General features: G+C 44.2%; 1 protein-coding gene across 3 annotated transcripts in view; it reads left to right on the plus strand.

The window, feature by feature from the left end:
* LOC137217552 (uncharacterized) overlaps window positions 1-25,347 on the plus strand; it is a 132,771-nt gene that overhangs the window by 82,146 nt on the left and 25,278 nt on the right. For all 3 annotated transcript variants that reach the window (XR_010940132.1, XR_010940134.1, XM_067724555.1), the window contains exon 3: window positions 18,827-18,952. Coding sequence is in view for 1 of the 3 variants with exons in the window: in XM_067724555.1 (XP_067580656.1) it covers window positions 18,827-18,952 (126 nt within the window). In the remaining 2 variants the exon portion in view is untranslated. The remainder of the gene's footprint in view (window positions 1-18,826; window positions 18,953-25,347) is intronic.

A 25,347-nucleotide genomic window follows, 5' to 3' on the forward strand; every position in this document is an offset into this window, starting at 1 on the left:
TGGAGAGGGTGTGGAGAGAAGGGAACCCTCCTGCACTGTTGGTGGGAATGTAAATTGATACAGCCACTATGGAGAACAGTATGGAGGTTCCTTAAAAAACTACAAATAGAGCTACCATATGATCCAGCAATCCCACTACTGGGCATATACCCTGAGAAAACCATAATTCAAAAAGAGTCATGTACCACAATGTTCACTGCAGCTCTATTTACAATAGTTAGGACATGGAAGCAACCTAAGATGAATGGATAAAGAAGATGTGGCACATACATACACTGGAATATTGCTCAGCCATAAAAAGAAATGCAATTGAGTTATTTGTAGTGAGGTGGATGGACCTAGAGTCTGTCATACAGAGTGAAGTAAGTCAGAAAGAGAAAGACAAATACCGTATGCTAACACATATATATGGAATCTAAAGAAAAAAACGGTCATGATAGAACCTAGGGGCAGGATGGGAATAAAGATGCAGACCTACTAGAGAATGGACTTGAGGACACGGGGAGGGGGAAGGGTAAGCTGGGACGAAGTGAGGCAGTGGCATGGACGTGTACACACTACCAATTGTAAAATAGATAGCTAGTGGGAAGCAGCCGCATAGCACAGGGAGATCAGCTGGGTGCTTTGTGACCACCTAGAGGGGTGGGATAGGGAGGGTGGGAGGGAGACGCAAGAGGGAGGGGATATGGGGATATATGTATACATAGAGCTGATTCACTTTGTTATACAGCAGAAACGAACACACCATTGTAAAGCAATTATACTCCAATAAAGATGTGAAAATTTTTCTTTAAAAAATAAAAAGTAAAAGCTGGTTCTTTCAGAATCTACAGGGGATGCAGTTGTGAAAACATTTTAAAAAGTTGCATTAAGTAGACAGTTTTTAGGAGCTGTTTTTTTCTTTTAAAAATATGGGGGTTTTATTTTTGTTGTTTGTTTGTTTGTTTTTTGAGGGGACCAGGTTCTCTTGGGCGCAGCTGGTGAGTTTTATGGAAAAACCACTCTGGTATGGCTACAGAGAATGGATTTGCCCCTGGGGGCAAGCACAGAGTGGGGAGACCTGCATAAACTTTGGGAAAACCTGGATTTGGGTGATGGAGGGACAGAGGGAGTTGGGAGAGATACAGCCAAGACTCTGGGTGAGTGTAGATGCTGAAGGGGTGGAGAAAGGCCACATTCAACTGTTAGCCTGGGATTCCTGGGGCCAGACAGGAAAGACAGGGATGGAGGGATTGGGGAGGATCTGGGGGTGGGACTTAGTGAATTCAATTATAGACATGGATTCAAGGACTATGTGGAAATTTCTGGCATCCCGTTGCCTATTTGTTGTCTGGCCACAGGAGAATGGTCTACCCATTACTCAGTCTTGGGTTCCATGCATAGACCATCAAGTGACCTTCCACAAGGGGGCCAAGGACACAATGGGGAAAGGACAGTCTTGTCAACAAACGGTGTTGGGAAAACTGGATATCCGCATGCCAAAGAATGAAACTGGACCCTTATCGCATGCCATACACAAAAATTAACTCAAAATGTAGTAAGACTTCAGCGTCCCATCTGAAAAGCCTAAAACACCTAAAAGAAAACATACAGGAAGAGTTTCTTGGCAGCAGTGATTTCATAGATCTGACCCCAAAAGCACAGGCAACAAAAGCAAAAAATAGACAAATGGGATTGCAACAAACTAAAAACACTTCTGCATAGCAAGGGAAACAAAGCATACAGCAAAGAGACAGTGTCTCTGCAGAATGGGAGACAATATTTGCAATCTGCACATCTGATACTATCGAGCGTTTGGACAGAGGAGATGCCCTTTAAAAGCTTCAGTGACTGCAAAGTGGGTTGGGAGGTTCTGCCTTGTAACAGATGTTCTGGATTGCTGGTTTTTCCGACTGGAGCAATTTGTCATAATTATGCAAGTAAATTAGCTCAATGTTACCTCTTACTGAAAGATGCAAGCTTTATTATTATGTGATTTCTAGTCCCCTAGGGGTGTAACGAGGGCTCTAGGAAATTGGTTGATTTTTCAGACGGTTGGTGGGATTTCGTTTATTCTCTGGAGAACCCTTCCCATCTGTGCTCCTATCTGGAACATTCAAATATTTTTTGTTGTCTACACGGTACCCAGCACTCTTGAGGCAAACCTCCCAGCTCCCCTGAGCCACTGCCCAGGTTTTGCAAATCAGATTCTGTTTTGGAGAACCGTCTGGAGCTCTAAAGGGTTTTTTCATCTTTCATCTACTTTCCTTTAAAATTCTCTGAACAGGCTTATGCCTGCACCAAAATCACACTCAGGGAGCTTCTAATAGGCGACTTGGTGCGTTGTTTTTGTTGTAAATGAGTTTGGCAGACAGCAGGTTCATTTCCCCAGAGCTGTGCAGCTCATGGCCCTGCGTTTGCAGGCACCCATCGCGGCACTGGAGAGTCATGGACAGAAGCCGCCATCCTCCTGCTTTCACAGAGAGAAGACGGTCCCTGCTGAGAGCCAACATTAGTCTGAACACAGTAGAAAAACAAGGAGGTGGGCACCTTTCCAGGTAATTAAATCTGTGCAGAAAACTCCAAAACCTAATTGAGGCTGAAAACTCTATTTTGGTTGTTATTTGTAATCAATCCACCCTGGCCTTTCCTGCCAACTTTGCGTATGGAGGCATACTCCCAAAATGTTCTGTCAGTTATTTAGAAAGGAAAAGGTCACTCTTTCAAAATTTTTATTTTTTTAGTTGAAGTATAGTTGCTGTACCATATTATATAAGTTACAGGTGTATAATATAGTGATTCACAATTTTTAAAGGTTATACTCCATTTGTAGTTATTATAAAATACTGGCTGTATTCCCTGTGTGTGCTGTACAATATATTCTAGCTTACTGATTTCACACATAGTAGTTTGTGCCTCTTACTCCCCTCCCCCATCTTGCCCCTCCCCCTTCCCTCTCCACACTGGGGACCACTGGTTTGTTCTCTATATCTGTGAGTCTGCTTCTTTTTAGTTATATTCACTAGTTTATTGTATTTTCTTAGATTCCCCATATAAGTGATATCCTATAGTATTTGTCTTTCTCTGTCTGACTTATTTCACTAACATAATGCCCTCCAAGTCCATTCATGTTGCTGCAAATGGCAAATTTTCATTCTTTTTTATGGCTGAGTAGTACTCCGTTGTATATATGCACCACATCTTCTTTATCCATTCATCTGTTGATGGACACTTAGGTTGCTTCCACATCTTGGCTATTGTATAAATAATGCTGCTATGAACATTGGGGTGCATGTATCTTTTCAAACCAAAAATTTTAGCTTAAAGATCTAGAATTCTGCGTTTTATTTTTTTTCTAATCAAACATTACATGTATTTTTTAAGTTGGAATGTAATTGCTTTACAATGTTATGTTAGTTTCTGCTGTACAATGAAGTGAATCAGCTACATGTACACCTATATCCCCTCCCTCTTGGACCTCCCACACCCCATCCCACCCAGTTAGGTCATCACAGGGCACGGAGCTGAGCTCCCTGTGCTATACTGCAGGTGCCCACTAGCTACCTGTTTTACACATGGTAGTGTATTTATGTCGATCCTAATCTCCCAATTCATCCCACCCTCCCGTCTCTTGGACCTCCCACACCCCATCCCACCCAGTTAGGTCATCACAGGGCACGGAGCTGAGCTCCCTGTGCTATACTGCAGGTGCCCACTAGCTACCTGTTTTACACATGGTAGTGTATTTATGTCGATCCTAATCTCCCAGTTCATCCCACCCTCCCGTCTCTTGGACCTCCCACACCCCATCCCACCCAGTTAGGTCATCACAGGGCACGGAGCTGAGCTCCCTGTGCTATACTGCAGGTGCCCACTAGCTACCTGTTTTACACATGGTAGTGTATTTATGTCGATCCTAATCTCCCAGTTCATCCCACCCTCCCGTTTCCCCCCGTGTCAACACATTCGTTCTCTACATCTGCATCTCTATTCCTGCCCTGCCAATAGGTTCATCTGTACCATTTTTCTAGATTCCAAATATATGCGTTAATATATGATAATTTCTTTCTTTCTTCACTCTGTATGACAGACTCTAGGTCCATCCACATGTCCCAATTTCATTCTTTTTACGGCTGAGTAATATTCTATTGTATATATGTACCACATCTTCTTTAACCATGCAACTGTCGATGGACATTTAGGTTGCTTCCATGACCTGGCTATTGTAAATAGTGCTACAGTGAATATTGGGGTGCATGTGTCTTTTTGAATTATGGTTTTCTCTGGGTATATGCCCAGAAGTGGGATTGCTGGGTCATATGGTAGCTCTGTTTTTAGGTTTTGAGGAACCTTCATACTGTTTTCCATACTGGCTGCACCAACTTACATTCCCACCAACAGTGTGGGAGAGTTCCCTTTTCTCCACACCCTTCCCAGCATTTGTTGGTTGTAGATTTTCTGATGATGCCCGTTCTGACCGGCATGAGGGGATACCTCACTGTAGTTTTGATTTGCATTTCTCTAATAATTAGTGATGTTGAGCGTCTTTTCATGTGCCTTTTCGCCATCTGTATGTCTTCTTTGGAGAAATGTCTATTTAGGTCTTCTGCTCATTTATGGATTGGGTTTTTTTTTTTTTTTTTTTAAATATTGAGCTTCATGAGCTGTTTGTACATTTTGGAGATTAATCCTTTGTCAGTTGCTTCATTTGCAAATATTTTCTCCCATTCTGAGGGTTGTATTTACGTCTTGTTTATTTCCTTTGCTGTGCAAAAGCTTTTAAGTTAATTAGGTCCCATTTGTTTATTTTTATTTTCATTACTTCAGGAGGTGGATCAAAAAAGATCTTGCTGTGATTTATGTCAAAGAGTGTTTTTCCTATATTTTCCTCTAAGAGTTTTATAGTGTCTGGCCTTACATTTAGGTCTTTAATCCATTTTGAGTTTATTTTTGTGTATGGTCTTAGGGACTGTTCTAATTTCATTCTTTTACATGTGGCTGTCCAGTTTTCCCAGCACCACTTATTGAAGAGACTGTCTTTTCTCCATTGTATATTCTTGCCTTCTTTGTCATAGATTAGGTGACCGTATGTGCCTGGGCTTATCTCTGGGCTTTCTATCCTGTTCCGTTGATCTATATTTCTGTGTTTGTGCCAGTACCATACTGTCTTGATGACTGTAGCTTTGTAGTATAGTCTGAAGTCAGGGAGCCTGAATCCTCCAACTTTGTTTTTCTTTCTCAAGATTGTTTGGCTATTAAGGGTCTTTTCTGTTTCCATACAAATTGTAACATTTTTTGTTCTACTTCTGTGAACAGTGCCATTGATAATTTGATAGGAATTGCATTGAATCTGTAGATTGCTTTGGGTAGTATAGTCATTTTCACAATACTGATTCTTCCAATCCAAGAACATGGAATATCTCTCCATCTGTTTGTGTCATCTGTGAGTTCTTCCATCAGTGTTTTATAGTTTTCTGAGTACAGTTCTTTTGCCTGTGTAGGTAGGCTTATTCCTAGGTATTTTGTTCTTTTTGTTGCAATGGTAAATGGCATTGTTTCTTTAATTTCTCTTTCTGATCTTTTGTTTTGTTAGAGTATAGGAATGCAAGAGATTTCTGTGCATTAATTTTGTATCCTGCAGCTTTACCAAATTCATTGATTAGTTCTGGTAGTTTTCTGGTGGCACATTTAGGATTTTTTATGTATAGTATCATGTCATCTGCGAACAGTGACAATTTTCTTCTTTTCCAATTTGTATTCCTTTTGTTTCTTTTTCTTCTCTGATTACTGTGGCTAGGACTTCCAAAACTATTTTGAATAATAGTGACAAGAGTGGACATCTTTGTCTTGTTCCTGATCTTAGAGGAAATGCTTTCAGCTTTTCTCTCTTGAGGAAGATGTTAGCTGTGGGTTTGTCATACATGGGCTTTATTATGTTGAGGTAGTTCCTTCTATGCCCACTTTCTGGAGTGTTTTAATCATAAATTGGTGTTGAATTTTGTCAAAAGCTTTTTCTGCATATATTGAGATGATCATATGGTTTTTATTCCTTAATTTGTTAATATGGTGTATCACATTGATTGATTTGTGTATATTGAAGAATCGTTTGCATCCCTGGGATAAATCCCACTTGATGATGGTGTATGATCCTTTTAATGTTTTGTTAGATCCTGTTGGCTAGTATTTTGTTGAGGATTTCTGCATCTATGTTCATCAGTGATATTGGTCTGTAATTTTCTTTTTTTGTAGTATTTCTGTCTGGTTTTGATACCAGGGTGATGGTGGCCTCGTAGAATGAGTTTGTGAGTGTTCCTCCTTCTGCAATTTTTTGGAAGAGTTTGAGAAGGATGGGTGTTAGCTCTTCTCGAAATGTTTGATAGAATTCACCTGTGAAGCCATCTGCTCCTGGACTTTTGCTTGTTGGAAGATTTTTAATGACAGTTTCAATTTCACTGCTTGTGATAGGTCTGTTTATATTTTCTATTTCTTCCTGGTTCAGTTTTGAAGGTTATACCTTTCTAAGAATTTGTCCATTTCTTCCAGGTTGTCCATTTTTATTGGCATAGAGCTGCTTGTAGTAGTCTCGTCTGATCCTGTGTATTTCTGTCGTGTCAGTTATAATGTCTCCTTTTTCATTTCTAATTTTATTGATTTGCATCTTCTCCCTTTTTTTTCTTGATGAGTCTGGCTAAAGGTTTTCGATTTTGATAATCTTCAAGGAGCAATTTTATTGATCTTTGCTGTTATTTTCTTCATTTCTATTTCATGTATGGGGTTTTTTTGTTGTTGTTCTTTCTCTAGTTGCTTTAGTGTAAGGTTAGATTGTTTATTTGAGATTTTTCTTGTTTCTTGAGGTGAGGTTGAATTGCTATAAACTTCCCTCTTAGAGCTGCTTTTCCTGCATCCCATAGGTTTTGGGTCATCATGTTTTCATTGTCATTTGTTTCTATGAATTTTTAAATTTCCTCTTTGATTTCTTCAGTGATTTATTGGTTATTTATTAGTGTATTGTTTAGTCTCCCTGTGTTTGTGTTTTTTACAGTTTTCTTCTTGTAATTGACTTCTAGTGTCATAGCACTGTGGTCAGAAAAGATGCTTGATATGATTTCAAATTTCTTAAATTTTCCAAGGCTTGATTTGTGACCCAAGATGTGATCTGTCCTGGAGAATGTTCCATGTGCACTTGAGAAGAAATTCCATTCTTTCAGGTGGAATGTCCTATAAATATGAATTGAATCTCTCTGGTCTATTGTGTCGTTTAAAGCTTGTGTTTCCTTATTTATTTTCTGTTTGGATAATCTCTCCATTGGTGTAAGTGAGGTGTTAAAGTCCCCTACTACTATTATGTTCCTGTCGATTTCCCCTTGTATGGATGTTAGCATTTGCCTTATGTATTGAAGTGCTCCTATGTTGGGTGCATAAATATTTATAATTGTCATATCTTCTCGGATTGATCCCTTGATCATTATGTAGTGTCCTTCCTTGCCTCTTGTAACAATTTTTATTTTAACGTCTATTTTATCGGATAAAAGTATTGCTACTCCAGCTTTCTTTTGATTTCTATTTGCATGGAATATCTTTTTCCATCCCCTCACTTTCAGTCTGTATGTGTCCCTAGGTCTGAAGTGGGTCTCTTATAGATAGCATATATACATACGGGTCTTGTTTTTTTGTATCCATTCAGCCAGTCTAGGTCTTTTGGTTGGAGCATTTAACCCATTTACATTCAAGGTACTTAATTGATATATATGTTCCTATTACCATTTTCTTAATTGTTTTTGGCTTGTTTTTGTGGGTCTTCTCTTGTGTTTCCTGCCTAGAGAATTTCCTTTAGCATTTGTTGTAAAGCTGGTTTGGTGGTGCTGAATTCTCTTAGCTTTTGCTTGTCTTAAAAGCTTTGATTTCTCCATCGGATCTGAATGAGATCCTTGCTGGGTAGAGTAATATTGGTTGTAGGTTCTTCCCTTCCATCACTTTAAATATGTCCTGCCACTCGCTCTGGCTTGCAGAGTTTCTGCTGAAAGATCAGCTGTTAACCTTATGGGGAGTCCCTTGTATGTTATTTGTTGCTTTTCCCTTGCTGCTTTTAATATTTTTTCTTTGAATTTAATTTTTGTTAGTTTGATTAATATGTGTCTTGGTGTGTTTCTCCTAGGGTTTATCTTGTATGGGACTCTCTGCACTTCCTGGACTTGATTAACTATTTCCTTTCCCATGCTAGGGAAGTTTTCCACTATAATCTCTTCAAATATTTTCTCAGACCCTTTCTTTTCCTCCTCTTCGTCTGAGACCCCTATCATTTGAATGTTGGTGCGTTTAGTGTTGTCCCAGAGGTCTCTGAGACTGTCCTCAGTTCTTTTCATCCTTTTTTTATTCTGCTCTGCAGCAGTTACTTCCACCATTTTAATCTTGCAGGTCACTTATCCGTTCTTCTGCCTCAGTTATTCTGCTCTTGATTCCTTCTAGAGTATTTTTCATTTAAGTTATTGTGCTGTTCATCTCTGTTCGTTTGTCCTTTAGCTCTTCTAGGTCCTTGTTAAACGTTTCTTGCATTTTCTCCATCTGTTTCCAAGATTTTGCATCACCTTTACTGTCATTACTCTGAATTCTTTTTCAGGTAGCTTGCCTATTTCTTCTTCCTCTATTTGGTCTTGGAGGTTTTTACCTTGCTCCTTCATCTATAACATTTTTTTTGTCGTCTCATTTTTTTTGATGGGTCAGGCTGTATTCCTCTCTTATTGGTTGTTTGGCCTGAGGCCTCCAGCACTGGAGTTTGCAGGCAGTTGGATGGAGCCGGGTCTTGGTGCTGAGATGAGGACCTCCGGGAGACCTCACTTTGCTTCATATTCCCTGGGGTTTGAGGTTCTCTGTTAGTCCAGCAGTTTGTACATGGCACTCCCACCACAGGGGCTCAGGCCCAACCCCCAGCCTGGGAACCAAGATCCCGCAAGCCACATGGCGTGGCAAAAGAAAGGAAAAAAGGAACAAACGAAAAAGAGCAGAACAATAACAAAGAATAAGAAATAAAATAAAATTAGAAAAATAAAAAATATATTAGAAAAAGTAAAAATGAAAATGAAACAACAACAAAGCAAAACAGAACCACAACAGCGGGGAAAAAAAAAAAAAAAGGCCGGAGGAGGCCCTGGGGGAGAGGGGGCTTAGACCCAGGACACACATGGCCAGAGGGGACTCCAGAGGGCCGAGTTTCAGGCCCGGGATCCCAGCTGGCTCGCCAGGGCCAAGCAGGCAGGGGAGATGCTGGCCTTGTTCCCCTCTGATCCTCCAGTCCCCTGAAGGTCTCTCCCCGTCCCCACTGATCCCCTCACCGTGAGTGGGCCTTTCTGAGGGTGGGAACCCCTCCCCTCTCCCAGCCATCCCTCAGGGACACCAGTCCCGTCCCGCCTCCACGTTTCATACCCCCACTCCTTCCCCTCCACATCCTTCCCAGTCATGCGGGGATTCCTCCCATCTCCTTAGGGGTCTGAGGTCCCCCAGCAGTGCCTAGTAGGTGCCCTGGTTACGAGGAGACGCAAACTCCACATCCTCCTACTGTGCCATCTTCACCCTGCCCCCTACAATAGAATTCAGCATTTTAAGTCACAAGAGGCATGCTTGGAAAATTATGACTAGGTCTTCCCGCTTTGATAAATGCTTGGACATTTTATGATTTTCACCCCTGGAGCCAAGCTAATCTGTTCCAGTTTTCTTAGAAATATTCCAATTTCTGATTTGCAAATGGAAAATCAGGCTAGCAATGCTTCTGCCTTTGGGTAAGAGAGATGGATGTCAGGATGTCAGAATTTCCTCCAACCGTCCTTTTTCTTTGACTCTGGTTTTGAACTTGGAAAATGTAGCCCAAGACAAATAGGGAAATGTGAATAAGAGTTAGTCAATTTATAAATTTTCAAAGTATCAGCAAAGGTAAGTGAAAGAATCCGTTTCCAGCATGGGAAGCAGGCAGATTTTATGAAAGATTGGATGTAACTAGGATTACTTTTATGAGATCTTCTGTGGTTAGTCCCCAACCATATTTTTATAAGTCAGTATGAAAACCTCCACCTGTCATGAACTGTGTTTTCCTGTGATAATTCCAAATGTACCTCCATTCAGGAAATCTCAGCTGTGGGTTGACACATATTATCCTGTCGTGGGATAGTGGAGGATCCTGCAGGAAGCAGTCGATATGTTTTCTAGTTTCCAGTCATCCCATCCTGGGTCACTCGCTGTTCTCTGCTGTATCTACACCAACCCAATATTAATGCCTGTAAGATACTCACTTTTAGGTAGAATTAAAAAAAAAAACCCCACAAATACAGGGAAAAGATCAGCATAAACCAGGAGTGGGTCAGGACTTGAATTCCACCAACTGCCACCCAAATGGAAAATTCCAAGGAGCATCAACCCCCTTGATTTTCAAATGCATTCTAATTTATTCTGCTTTCTGAAGAGCATGAGCAAGAATGAATCTTCTGGGCTTCCCTGGTGGCGCAGCGGTGGAGAGTCCGCCTGCCGATGCAGGGGACACGGGTTCGTGCCCCGGTCCGGGAAGATCCCACGTGCCGCGGAGCGGCTGCGCCCGTGAGCCACGGCCGCTGAGCCTGCGCGTCCAGAGCCTGTGCTCCACAGCAGGAGAGGCCACAGCAGTGAGAGGCCCGCGTACCGCAAAAAAAACAAGATGAGCGTAAAGAGGAACTGGGCATACCCATTAAGATGGCCACTGTTTTTTAAAAATAGAAAATGACAAGTGTTGGCAAGGATGTAGGGAAGCGGGGGTCCCTGTGCACTGTTGGTGGGTATATAAATGGTGCAGCTGCTGCGGGAAACAGTGTGGCAGCGCCTCAAAAATTAAAAATAGAATTACCATAGGATCCAGCAATTCCAATTCTGGGTGTACACGTGAAAGAATTGAAAGTAGAGTCATGAAGAGAGATTTGCACACCCATGTTCATAGCAGCAGAATTCACAGCAGCTGAAATGTGCAAACAACCCCAGCGTCCATGGAGGGGTGAATGGATAAGTCAAATGTGGTCCATCCGTGCAAGGGAATATGATTCAGTCTTTAAAAAGGAAGGACATTCTGTCACAGGCTACAGCATGGGTGAACCTTGAGGACATGGTACTGAGTGAAATAAGCCAGACACAGAAGGACAAATACTGTTTGATTCCACTCCTATGAGGTCCTTGGAGGAGTCAGATTCACAGTGACAGAAAGTAGGGGCTGGGGGAGGGGAATGAGGTTTGAGTGTTTAATGGCGACACCTTCCGTTTTCCAAGAAGGATGAGTTCTGGAGACGGGTGATGGCGATGGTTGCAAAACCGTGTGGCTGTACTTAATGCCACTGAACCGTATGTTTTTAAATGGCTGAAATGACACTTTCTTTCCACCAATCCAGAGTGTTTTTTTTTTTAATTTTATATTGGAGTAAAGTTGATTTACAATGGTGTGTTAGTTTCAGGTGTACAGCAAAGTGAATCAGTTATACATATATGTATCCATTCTTTTTCAGATTTCTTTCCCATATAAGTTATTACAGAATATTGAGAGAGTTCCCTGTGCTCTACAGTAGGTCCTTGTTATCTGTTTCATAATAGTAGTGTGTATACGTCAGTCCCAAACTCCTAATTTATCACTCCCCTGACCCTCGATTTCCCTTTGGTAACCATAAGTTTGATTTCGAGTTCTGTGAATCTGTTTCTGTTTTCTAAATAAGTTCATTTGTATCATTTTTATTAGGTTCCACATATAAGTGATATGATATTTGTCTTTCTCTTTCTGACTTACTTCGCTTAGTATGATCATCTCTAGGTCCATCCATGGTGCTGGAAATGGCATTATTTCATTCTTTTTATGGCTGAGTCATACTCCATTGTATGCATATACCACATCTTCTTTATCCATTCCTCTGTCCTTGGACACTTAGGTTGCTTCCATGTCTTGGATATTGGAAATAGTGCTGCTATGAACATAAGAGTGGATGCATCCTTTAGAATTATGGTTTTCTCTGGATATATGCCCAGGAGTGGGATTGCTGGATCATATGGTAGCCCTATGTTTAGTTTTTTAAGGAACCTCCATACTGTTCTCCATAGATGCTGCACCAGTTTACATCCACACCAACAGTGTAGGAGGATTCCCTTTTCTCCACACCCTCTCCAGCATTTGTTGTTTATAGACTTTTTGATGCCGGCCATTCTGACTGGTGTGAGATAATCAGGGAAGCCCAATAAAACTGCACAAGGCTCTTTGGAATTTACTGGTCAGTCCGTGGAAGGTGGAAGCTCCATCTCTCCTAGAAAAGGCGGACTTGAATTCACCCCATGCTCTATCTCAGCCTCTGTGAGGCTGCCCAGCGGCTGGGCAGAGGCAGCAAGGCCACCATACTCTCAGCCACGTAGAGTTTGCAAAGCTGTGATGGGTAAATAAGGATTCCCCTGCGTCAACTGGCCAGATGAATTGATTGTCACTTTTTCATCTCGGAAGCATTGAGGATAAAGGGCCTCATGATTCAAAGAGTGTGTTGTGGGGAAAGGGGCCAGACTGGGCAGATGACCAGGGCTCGAGAGGAAGAGGAGGAATTCTTGAGCCCAGATGGGGGGAGGGGGAGATGGAGTGGGTGTGCTTGTTTAAACTTAACAGAAACTTGTGTTGTAAAGGGGTATTTTGAGAACTCCTACTCCTGGGGGAAGAAAAAAAAGACTTACATGTGTCTTTTAAAAAGTGGAGAAATCCAGTTTCATGAAAATGCCATTGCTTTGTGCCACCTTGCGTCTGCATTGAGCTCATGGAACCCCTGTGTATACCAGGGAGGGTGTCTCTGTGAGTAGATCTGGACGTGCCCCAGAAGTCTGATGAGGCGCCTGTCAGATCTCAGGTGTGTTCACGGGGAGACACGCTGGGACCCCAGAGGCACAGGCTGGGTAGGAAGGGGCGGTGGTAAGCAGGATTCCAAGGTGGCCTCAAGACTCCTGTTCCCTAGTGCACACACCCCGTGTAGTCTCCTCCCCTGGAGTGTGGGCAGGACTTGTGAGCCCGATAGGTGTCCTCCTGTGACCGTGTAGCTATGGGTTAACTTGAGTTCATCAGGAGATTATCCTGGGTGGGCCTGACCTAATCAGAGAAGCCCTTTAAAAGTAGAGGAATTCTTTTTTTTTAATTGTTTGTTGTTGTTTTTATTTTTTTATTTTCTCAATTGAAGTACAGTTGATTTACAACGTTGTATTAGTTTCAGGTGGACAGCAAAGTGATTCAGGTAAACATATATATGTATCCTTTTTCAGATTCTTTTCCCATTTGGGTTATTACAGAATATGAAGTGGAGTTCCCTGTGCTCTACAGTAGGTTCTTGTTGGTTATTTTATATACAGTAGTGTGTCTCTGTTAATCCCAAACTCCTAGTTTATCCCTCCCCCACCCATTCCCCTTTGGTAACCATAAGTTTGTTTTCCATGTCTCTGGGTTTATTTCTGTTTTGTACATAAGTTCATTTGTATCATTTTTTTAGATTTCACACATAAGTGATGTCATATGGTATTTGTCTTTCTCTTTCTGACTTACTTCACCTAGTCTGATCATCTCTAGGTCCATCCATGTTGCTGCCAATGGCATTAGTTCATTCTTTTTATGGCTGAGTACTATTCCATTGTATATATGTACCACATCTAAAAAGAAGGAGAATTCTGCCCACAAGAACGAAGTTGGAAAAGGAGCTCTCCCTTCCAGTGAAAATACAGACCTTAACAACTAGTTAAAATATGAAGTATGATCTACTCCACTCAGGGGGATTTCAACCCAATAGCCAGTAGGTGAAACGTCTAATATGCTCATCGTGTGCATCTCCCTGAATCACGCAGCACGTATGAGTGTGCGTAGTCGATATAACAAGATGGCATGTGCGTGCGGAAGGATAATTATTTCACCTGCACAGTGTAGTGTCTCGATCTCACAGGGCTGGAGAAAATGATTCAGGGTTAAGCCCCACTGAGATCATTAGTCTGTCTCGGGGCAGGAATACTTCACAGTAGAGGAATATTGGGGAAATTTTACAACACATTCTGTCCACAAAGCAGGCATCACTCTTTTGGGTAAGGGGTGATGACCTCCCAGGTGGATCCTGGTAGTTGACTCTTTGACAGTCAAATAGGACAATTCTTCAGACGCAGGTGGCTCCCAAGATGAACCCACCTTCAACAAGTCTCCCACCTTCCCATCTGGTGGGGTCTTCTGGTGACAGATCATCTCCCTGTCGGATCGCGTCTGTGATTGGCCCTTGTCCCTTCCTGTTTTCTGGATATAAAAGAAACTTCAGGCACCAGTGGTCACCAACACATCAGTGTGATTATTTTAATAGATTTAGACAAACTCAAGTGGGACGGATGGTCCCAATCCCATTTTCTGACCAAAAGATGCTCAGAAGACTTGAGTCGTCAACTATAAATCATCCATGACTAATATCATTAATGGTGGGAGAACCCTTCACGGAGAGAAATAGGGTCGCTCACCAAAAGAAAGGCAGCGGCACTGCCTTTGGATAAGGCAAAACCAACAAAAGCCCACCACACCTCAGTGTCTTAGCTCAAGATGCCGTAACAAGATGCCAGAGGGTGGGTAGCTTAAACAAAAGTAATTGATGTTCTCACAGTTCTGGAAGCTAGATGTCCAAGATCGTGGTGTGTGCAGATTCAGTTCCTGGCGAGACTCTCTTCCTGGCTTACACACGGCATCCTTCTTGCTGTGTCCTCACATGGTAGAGAGAGAGATCTGGTCTCTTTCTCTTCTTATAAGGTCAGTAATCCCATCATGGGGGCTCCACCCTCAAGATCTCATCTACCTCTAATCACCTCCCAAACACCCACCTCCTAATACCATCCTGCTGGGGGGCAGGGCTTCCACACAGGAATTTGGGGTGAGGGACACAATTTAGTCCCTACAACTCATCCTGGTAAATAGCATCGTTCCGTTGCTCAAGCCAAAAGGGAAGCTTGATTCTTCCTCCTTCCCCATATTTCATCCATTTTTAGGCTTTGCTCATTCTATCCATGACAGACATGTCCAGTTATCCCCATCATGGCAGCCACCAGCCCAGACCCAGACACATTCATGAACCTGGACCACAGCCTTAGTCTCCTAAGCATCCCACCTTTGGTCACCGTTCTCCCACTCCCACTCCCGGCAGCTGCGTCTCCAGCTCCACAGCCTCACCTCCGCCTGCACAGCCTTACCTCCAAGCCACAGACTCTAAACTCTCCCTCTCCCCACCGTATCCTACAGGACCCAGGGTGATCTTCTGGGGCCTCAGTCTCTCCATCTCAGCCCACTCTCTCACCTGCCCTCCTCATTTCAGGCACACCAAGCTTCTCTCTCTTCTTTAACCCACTGGTCCTCAATGGTCTCCTGTGCTCCTTTCCTGGGTGTTCATTCCTTCTTGGGCTTCAAGAGGAACGTCACCCCCTCAGAGAGACGTGCTTTGAGTTTTCCATTCACAGGGACCTCTCCCACCATCTGTTTACTTCCTCAAGACACATATCAGATCCTTTTTTTTTAATTTTTTAAATTTTATTTTATTTATTTATTTATTTTGGTTGCGTTGGGTCTTCGTTGCTGTGCACGGGCTCTCTAGTTGTGTCGAGAGGGGGCTACTCTTCGTTTCTTCGTTGCGGTGCATGGGCTTCTCATTGCGGTGGCTTCTCTTGTTGCGGAGCACAGGTTCTAGGCACACGGGCTTCAGTAGTTGTGGCACGTGGGCTCAGTAGTTGTAGCTCACGTGCTCTAGAGCGCAGGCTCAGTAGTTGTGGCCCACGGGCTTAGTTTCTCTGCGGCGTATGGGATCTTCTTGGACCAGGGCTCGAACCTGTGTCCCCTGCATTGGCAGGTGGATTCTTAACCACGGCGCCACCAGGGAAATCCCCGTATCAGATTCTTTAGTTCTTCATTTCTTTTTTCTGGTCACCGTTTATCCCTCCTAGTACAATGGATGTTCCCTGGGAGCAGGGAGAGTTTCCAATGGGAGGCTGTCCACACCTCCCAGGACCTGCCTCACAAAGAAGCGAAATGTGTTAGGTGGATGAGAGAGGGGATGACCGTTCTCACCTGCCTCCCATCCCTACAAGCAGAATCTCCTCCCCACAGGATGTCTTCCACCTTCTCCTCCCCTGAGGAGCTGCCCATCCCCCAAGGCTGACCCACAGAGCAGAATATTATCAAGAGTGTGACTTACTCCTACATGTCCAAACTCCAATTAAAATGACTAGTAGGGGTTCAGAGAGGGAGAAATCAATGTCATGTCTAAAAAAACAGGAGCTGGGGCTTCCCTGGTGGCACAGGGAGTCCACCTGCCGATGCAGGGGACACGGGTTCGTGCCCCGGTCTGGGAAGATCCTACATGCTGCGGAGCGGCTGGGCCCATGAGCCATGACCGCTGAGCCTGTGCGTCCGGAGCCTGTGCTCCGCAACGGGAGAGGCCGCAACAGTGAGAGGCCCGTGTACCGTACAAAAAACAAAACCCCCCCAAAAAACAGGAGCTAGTGGCACTCCTATACCAGAATCACAGAAGGAGTTTAGCTGGACATATTGCTATGTATAAAAGCAACTAAAATACAAACTAGAGTAATTGAAAAAGAAGGAAAAAGTGGGGGAGGGATAAACTAGTAGTTTGGGATTAGATACACACTACTATATATAAAATAAACAAGGTCCTACTGTATAGCACAGGGAATCATATTCAATGTCTTGTAATAACCTATAAGGGAAAAGAATCTGAAAAAGAATAGATAAATATGTATGTATAACTGAATCACTTTGCTGTACACCTGAAACACAACACTGTAAATCAACTATACTTCAATTAAAAAAAAAGATTTTAGTAAAAAAATGAGATTCAGGCCTTCCCTGGTGGCGCAGTGGTTGAGGGTCCGCCTGCCGATGCAGGGGACGTGGGTTCGTGCCCTGGTCCGGGAAGATCCCACATGCCGCGGAGTGGCTGGGCCCGTGAGCCATGGCCGCTGAGCCTGCGCGTCCGGAGCCTGTGCTGCGCCACGGGAGAGGTCGCAGCAGTGAGAGGCCCGCGTTCCCCCCCCAAAAAAAAAAAAAAAATGAGATTCAAAAGATTTATGAGATTCAGAGGAAACTGGAATATTTGATCCTAAGCAATAAACTGAGGTAAAATGGTCTGCATGCAATAGATAAACATGATTTGCTGAGTTTAAAGCACTAATGCAGGCACTTTGCACTGTGAGAAATCAAATTTGGGTGAAGTAGGAAACTGACGAGGAAAAATAATCTTCCCAGCATGCAGAGGAAAGTTTAAAATGCTTAAGGGGGGGCTTCCCTGGCAGCGCAGTGGTTGAGAGTCCGCCTGTCGATGCAGAGGACACGGGTTCGTGCCCTGGTCTGGAAAGATCCCACGTGCCACGGAGCGGCTGGGCCCGTGAGCCATGGCCGCTGAGCCTGCGCGTCCAGAGCCTGTGCTCCGCAACGGGAGAGGCCCGCGTACTGCCAAAAAAAAAAAAAAAAAAAAAGTGCTTAAGGGGAAAAAAAAAGATCAATTTTGAGACATTAAGAAGAATCGCCAAAGCCAATCTGTGAAAAAGGATTTCCTACAAAGGAATATGGGATAGACGGACCAGAAGCACTAATTATAGAAATGATAGAAGGTAAATGTTTTAATCGAAAGAAATAGAAAAATGACTACATACTGACTTCTCAGTGAAAATTTGAAAGAAAACCAATTCTAGACATGCTCTGGTAGCATTGTCAAACAAGATAAAGAGTACTCTACAAGTGCTCATGGAAAGATAAAAATAACAGAAGAGCCAGTACTGGTCTGGCTTCATTTCATCTCAGCCACAAGAAATAACACAATGTTATTGGACCTCCAAGCACTGATGAGGGGAAAAATGTCATTATGAAAAATTCCAGGGCTTCCCTGGTGGTGCAGTGGTTGAGAGTCCGCCTGCCGATGCAGGGGACACGGGTTCGTGCCCCGGTCCGGGAAGATCCCACTTGCCGCGGAGCGGCTGGGCCCGTGAGCCATGGCCGCTGAGCCTGCGTCCGGAGCCTGCGCTCCGCAACGGGAGAGGCCGCAACAGTGAGAGGCCCGCGTACCGCAAAAAAAAAAAAAAAAAAGTAATTCCACAGTGAAACCATTATAAAATTATCTATTGCTCCCAAAGTAGTGTTAATTTTCAATACCGTTAATACAATTAACTATATTCTACTCGGTAACCGTGCAGTGCTGCAGACTCAGGTGGTGGAGAGGAAACCACTTTCTAAGTAAATGAATGAATCCTGCAGCCAGATAGATTTACCCCCTAAATCGAACATTTTTTGTGTTATGCAAATTATTTGCCTCCAGAGCAGTTAGAAAGTGTAAAGAGGGGATGATTCTTGATCCACGCTTCAAAAAGACATCAAAAACCAGAAAGCAAAACAGATGAGGATTTTCAAAAGTTTTTCAAAAATCAGGTCATAGCCAAGTCATCCTTGTCTTCAAATCTATCAAGCCGTGGAACAGGGATAAAATACCTTTAATAGGATTTTCTGATGATGACTAAATAATTTGTATAGTCTCCTCTGAGGGACAGAATCAACATGAGTTGACTGTAATGTGTTTGATCCTTTCCTCTGTAGATTAGTGCTCCTTAAAGAGGGGGACAAGTCTTCCCACATGAAAATGTGGAATTGAAAACCTTTCTAAGAATTAAAGTATTGGCTAAAATCCTCAACTGGTATGTGCTCCAAAGAAAAAGTTACAATTGTGTGGGAAGGAGATCTATCTAAGACGGGATATTTTAAGAACCGGGCATCCATGAATCTGCTGAAATGTTTTTTTCCTTTTCATCATTTCAGACACTCAGGAGAGTCACTCGACTTTCTGGAAGACCCTATTGGATACGCAGAAAATGGAAGTGGGATGGTCCAAATCCACAGAGACGCACTCCCGTGCCATCTGTGGGATCGCTGACTCCGTCCCTGGTGAGTGCCCTTGTGCGTGTCAGTAAACGGTGTGTGTATGCATGAGCTGCTTGGTGCAAAATATGATTCTTAACACTGACCTTGACCTACAGGTGTTGAGGGGATGAGGTAGGTAATCCCCTGCCATATTAATCCTGGTGACCATCCTCTGCAGTGGGTCTTCCGAGACAGAGATTCAACTTAGAATTTCCCTGTGACATACTTTCTTGGGTCCAACTGGGACTCAGAACCAGGAGGGGGGGTACCATATGGCAGGGCCCCCTGAGGCCCATTTGGGTCTGAGTCATAGCTGGGTCAAGAGCAATTCAGCCAGTCCGTGGAGTCTTTGCTGCACATGAATTATATGTGAGAGTCAGGCACGAAATGAGAACAGAATGCAGTCAAATACTCGAGCACGATATCGAGGATTTAAGCCCTGCTCAGGGCGCAGGGCACGTCTTAACTTGCAGCACCTTCACTACGGCCCTTGAAGGAAGACAGCCTCTGGCCGATGTTGATAAATGAGAAAGTTGAGGCACAGTGCTTGAGTCAGCGTCAAGGTCACACAGTTTGTAAACGTGGAAGAGTCGGGATGCTAATTCAGACAGGATCAGGTGCAGGAGAAGGAAATGACTTGTATCTAAGTGTTGGGGCCGATGGTTAATTTCCAAACGTGGTCACCATCTATTGGAAAACCCCTAAGGTCTAGCATTTGAGAGATGGAGGGCAGAAATTCCTTCTAGGGAAGAAATACCCAGACCCCCTGGTGGAGAGTCATCTGGGTTCTGCTGGGAAGTGCCCAGGGAAGTGGTCACAGAACGCTGTGTAGCAGCAGCCAAGGTTCTCACCTCCCTGGTATCTGACTTGAGGGTCTTCCACCGGGAAGCAGTAGGAGCTCCTCTTAATAGCAGAAGCTATGTCAGTAGTCGTTGTAGTGACAAAAATTGTCTCCTCGACCAGACTCTGTCAGGCTCCCCTAAATTCTTCAGTGAGGTCTGATTTTTGGACTTTTGTGTACATTTCTGCATTGTCCAATTTTAGCAAGAGCCACGCTTAGTCGGTTTAACCAGAACCCACCCCCTTCGTATCTGGTCATCTCCATGTCTAGTCAGCTTCGTATCTGCTCATCTCAATATCTGATTAGATTCCTCATCCTGCACGCCCCACCCCCCAGGTGACGTCTAGTCACCCTTCCCTGTCTTCAGCAGGAATCCTGTGGGGTCAGTTTAGCCAGAATGCCCTCACCCCTAATTTTCCTGTTGGTAGTTTTCCATCCACTGACCCTCACCTGCTCCGTGGCTATAAATCCCCACTTGCCTGTGCTGCCTTTGCAGTTGAGTCTGGCTCTATACTGAGCTCTCTTTGCTCTGTTGCAATAGTCCTGAATCAAGTCTGTTTTTACCACTTTTTCTGTCCTGCTCTGGTTTTTCTTTAACAGTAATAGCAATAATAGCAGTAGTAGTTGTTGTTGTAGCAATGATTGGAGTAGGAGTAGCAGTCATAGTAACATTAGTAACAATCGTGGCAATAGTTGTATTAATAGTAACAATACTTGTAGTAGTTGTTATCCTAGCAGTAGTAACAAGAGTGGCAGTAGTTGTAGTAGCAAATTGTAGTAGCCGTAGTAACAATAGGGGCAATAATTGTTGTAGTAGCAATAATTGTAGTCATTGTAGTAGCAATGCTAGTTATAGTAGTATCGATAGTTGTTACAGAAGTTGTAGTTGCGATACTTGTAAAAATAGTTGTAGTAGTATTTGACGTAGTACCTATAGTTGTAGGAAGAGGAGGAGAGATAATTACAGAAGCAGCTTAGCAGTAGTAACAGCACTAGGTCTGGCAGTAATCACTGTCCTAGAACTAGATGTTGTAGTAATTGTAGTTGTAGCCACAGTAACAATTGTAACAGTAGTAACAGTGGTACTGGTAATTGTTATAATTGTAGTAGTAAATGTAATAGCTGTAGTAGCCATTGTAGTACCACTCATTGTTGTAATAATTGTCACTGTAGCACTAGTAATAATTATAGTAGTGTCTGTAATAGTCGTATTGTAGTGATTGTTAAAATTGTCGTCATAGACATAATAGCTGTAGTGATGGTTGTAGTAGCACTAAGTGTAATCACTGTAGTTGGGGCAGTAGCAATAATTGTAGTAGTGGTGGTAATAATAGTAGTGTTTGTAGCACGAGCAATGGTTGTAGTTGTGGTAGTAATAGGAGTTGTGATGCTAATAGTTGTAGCCGTCACTGTAGCTGTAGCAGTAATTGTAGTAGTTGTGATAGTAACAGCAGTAGCTGTCGTAGTCCTAGGAGTACCGTTTGGTGTCACAGCAGTAGCTGTAGCCACAGCAATAATGGCACTAGTGATCGTCGTCAGAATTGCTGTGCTTGTAATAATAGTAGCAGTTGTCGTGGCGCTAATTGCTGTAGTCACAATTGTAGCAGCAGTGGTAGCAGTAGTTGTAGTAAGCGTTACAGTTGTGAGAGTAACCCTAAGAGTTGTAGTAGTAATTATACCAGTACTGATTGCTGTAATAGTTACAGCACTGGTAATAATTATAGTAGTGTTTGTAACCATAGTAGTTGTAGTAGTTGTAACTGTAGCAGTAAATGTAACAGTTGTGGTGGTTGTAGGAGGGGTACCTTTTATGGCGGTAGCAACTGTTGTAGTTGTAGTAATAAGAGTTGTGACCGTAAGAGTTGCAGTACCAATTGTAATAGCGGTGGGCGTAGCAGTAGCAAAAATGACAGTAGCCGTGACGGTAGTAGCGACTACAGTAGTGGCAGTCATTGTTGGAGTCACTGGAATTGCTGTACTTGTAAGGATAATAACAGTAGCAGTTGTACACATTGCTGTAGTCATTATAGTGGTAGGAACTTTTGCAGCAGCAGTAGCAGTTGTAGCAGTAAACAGTACAGTCGTAGTAGCAAACCTCATGGTTGTGGAAGTAGTTATACCAGCACTAATTGCTGCAGTCATCGTAGCAGCAGTCACAATCGTAGCAGCAATGGTAGTAGTCATTGTCATAGTGGTAAATGCTGCAGTTGTAGTAGTAAATGCGATAGTTGGAGTAGCAGTTACACTAGCACTAGTCGCGGTACTCATTGTGGTCGTGCAGTAGTCTGCACGCCGTCATCACTAACAACAGTCCCGCGTGTAAGCTGTGCCGGGGGTCGGGTGCAGCCATAGGGGTTCTCACCAGCTGAGCTCAGTGGACCCTCGCCGTGCCTTTATGTGACCCGTCCCGGCCTCTGAGAGGCGGAGTGACCTGCCCAAGCTCGCACAGCTGGTACCAGGCAGTCTCACCCCTGCATCTCCTGTGCTTGGCCCTGCTTAGGAGAGATAAGGAATTAAAACACACTTTCTAAAAAATAAAAATAAAAACCCAAAACTACACAAAAGGAGGCATGCTTTCTGTCTTCAAAGAATTCTCCACCTCTGAGGGCCATCACGCCCGGGGAGAAATGGGGCAAGAAATCACCTCCAAAGACACGCACCTTCAAGATTACGGATGACACACATGTGTCCAGGATAAAAGTCTACAGTTTTTGTTTGCTATGAAAGAGATGTTTGAATCCAAGGATTGTGAGAAACCATTGAGAAAATGGTTAAAACGATGCCACCAGATGCATTCCTCTCCTTCTCGAGAGGCAGGGAGAGCCCACGAGAAAGCCGTTCCTCATTAGGAGTGGGCTGTCATCCAGATGCGCTCTCAGTGCAGCTTTGCAGTTCTTCCTTCACCCCTGGACAGCTCTCGTGACCACAGTGACCGCAGCCAGGGAGCCCCAGGGAGCTTTGCAGCCTGAGGATGTTACAGCATCCGTGGGAGCTGAGCTCGTTTTGTAACCTCATGGGAGACCCGTCTGCATCACAACTCAGTACCCGGTGTTTGCAAGCAGCCCGCTCGCAGACCTCCCACCCCCTCCCCTGTGTGCTCTCTACAAGGTGAGCCTGGTCTCGTCTCGTTTGCTCTACCCGGCGCTATGAGTCCTGCAGGGCCGGCTCCTGAGGGAGTTTGCCTCTTCCTGATACAGGTCGCTTATGACTTAGATCCCCTCTCTGGTTTCCACCAGGATGACAGGTGGTCTGATCGCGAAGGGACTTTGGGGACCTCCATTTTCAGATGGAAAAACAGAAGTCCGTGCCAGCTCCATGATACATTCGGTAACATGACCGTGTCTGAGACCTTTAAATGCCAAGAACATCTCAGTGACTGTTGGGCTTGGATTTATGCACTTACCTGACGTGTGGAATCGTTAGTGTAGGTGCGTTTCTGTGTGTATCACACACGCATACGTATATAAACATCCAGTGCCTTCACCACACACACGCAGACTTATACAGACATACACACACGCCCTAGTATACTTTGTCTGTCGTACGTTATTAAAAGCATAACAAAGTACATTTAGTAAAAGTATGTGTTACATCTACTCATTGGACAACCTGTGTCAGTGTACTTTGAAATATTTGTCATACACAACTTTCCCCAGACAGGTGAGGTCAGAAAGCTTATTCCTTTTCGTTCCAATGTAGCAAAAGCAGGACATTAAGAGGACGGTGATTAATTATGACATGTCCCCAAAAGGGCCAGGTTCTTGCCTTTGGAACCATTTCCAATGTAATGTCTTTTTCTTTACCCCGGAGCCCTGCCGACAGACCCCTGGGATGGGAGAAATGCGCCTTTTGGTATCACACACCCAGAATGATGTTTAACCAAATATCTGGGTGCCCCGGGACTAGTCAAGCTGAAACACGAAATTATCCCTCACGGGTCTTCCAACCCTGGAAAAGTGCCACAGCTCAGACATTAAGAATAAGGAAAGGGCTTCCCTGGTGGCGCAGTGGTTGAGAGTCCGCCTGCCGATGCAGGGGACGCGGGTTCGTGCCCCGGTCCGGGAGGATCCCACATGCCGCGGAGCGGCTGGGCCCGTGAGCCATGGCCGCTGAGCCTGCGCGTCCGGAGCCTGTGCTCCGCAACGGGAGAGGCCACCGCAGTGAGAGGCCCGCGTACCGCAAAAAAAAAAAAAAAAAAAAAAAAAAGCTTGTGATGAGAAATAGAAGAAAAGTCAGGATACAGATTTCTCCGTGTTTACTGGGAAGTACTTCCAGCAGGAGGCTTGGGGGTGTGTTCGGACAGGTTCGCTTTGGAAGAGTTTCTTGTGTGGTTTGCAAGCCGCCACTCACGAAAGCCACGCCGGGACCTCACAGTTGGTGGGAAACTGTGCTGTGATTTCTGACGGCTCCAGAGCTGCCTGACGCCTTATGTGTTAACCACTAAGAAGCTAAGGAAAGGGAGGGGTCCTCGCCTGCATCCGGCTGGACCCACGCCCAGACGTTGGCTGTGCGATATTCAGTGCACAGAGCAAGGAGAGAAGCCCTCGTCCCCTGCAGCGGGCACAAACCCCGATTGCTTTGTGCGCTCCACCCCCGATCGCCCACATTCCTCCTAGAAAGTGTCGACTTGGGGAAAAAAAAAAAAAAGCACAACGTGAGAGTTGTGAGTTAAGTTTTACTGGGGGCAAAATGAGGACTGCAGCCTGGGAGACAGCATTTCAGACAGCTCTGAGCAACCGCTCCAAACAGGTAGCAGGGGAGGGGGGAGGTCAGTATATATGTGGGATTTCGGTGAACGGGGAGTGCATTCAGTCAGTGTATATGTGGGATTTCGGTGAACGGGGAGTGCATGCAATCAGTCAGTATATATGTGGGATTTCGGTGAAGGGGGAGTGCATGCAATCAGTCAGTATATATGTGGGGTTTCGGTGAAGGGGGAGTGCATGCAGTCAAGCACATATTTTTGCAGGTTTCTGCTAGTCTTCTGCAGGTTCCTGCTAGCCACACAGAACAGACGGCACCAGGAAGGATTTTAGTGCTTTCGTGGTTATGAGGAGGTGCAAGCATTGGGCTCATAAAACCGTCTCCTGAAAATCTCTAACTATCTGAAGACCTGTCCCGCCAGTTTTTCCCAGAGCACAGAGTTCCTCATTCCTGGTCTCCACCCTGAGCTCCTTTCAGAGGGTGTTGAAGGTCAGCAACTGCAGCGGCTCTTGATTTAATCCTTGTAGAGGTGACAGCAAGGGCCAATCTGTAGTTGGCAAAAGCAACATGAGACAACTACTCCCCCAGCCCCTCCTAAGTCGCAGAGATGAGCAGCTAATGGAGGTGATAACAGAGTGAAAAAGCAGCGTGGATTACACGCCCACGGAGCACCAGTGGCTCCATTAAATGCTGACAGTGCTCTGATGACAAAGGGATGAGGTATCTCCCATCTAACAGGTTAAGGAACTTAAGTTTAGAGAGATTAAGTCATCAAGGTCCCTCCACTGATCAGAGGCAGAGCTTCTCCTGTTTACCTGAAAGACCCCCAAATCCTCTTCTGTGATCACCTGGTGACCACGGTTCCAGGAACAAA

Source organism: Pseudorca crassidens, chromosome X (genome assembly GCF_039906515.1).
Source record: "Pseudorca crassidens isolate mPseCra1 chromosome X, mPseCra1.hap1, whole genome shotgun sequence".
In the NCBI taxonomy this organism is placed as follows: Eukaryota; Metazoa; Chordata; class Mammalia; order Artiodactyla; family Delphinidae; genus Pseudorca; species Pseudorca crassidens.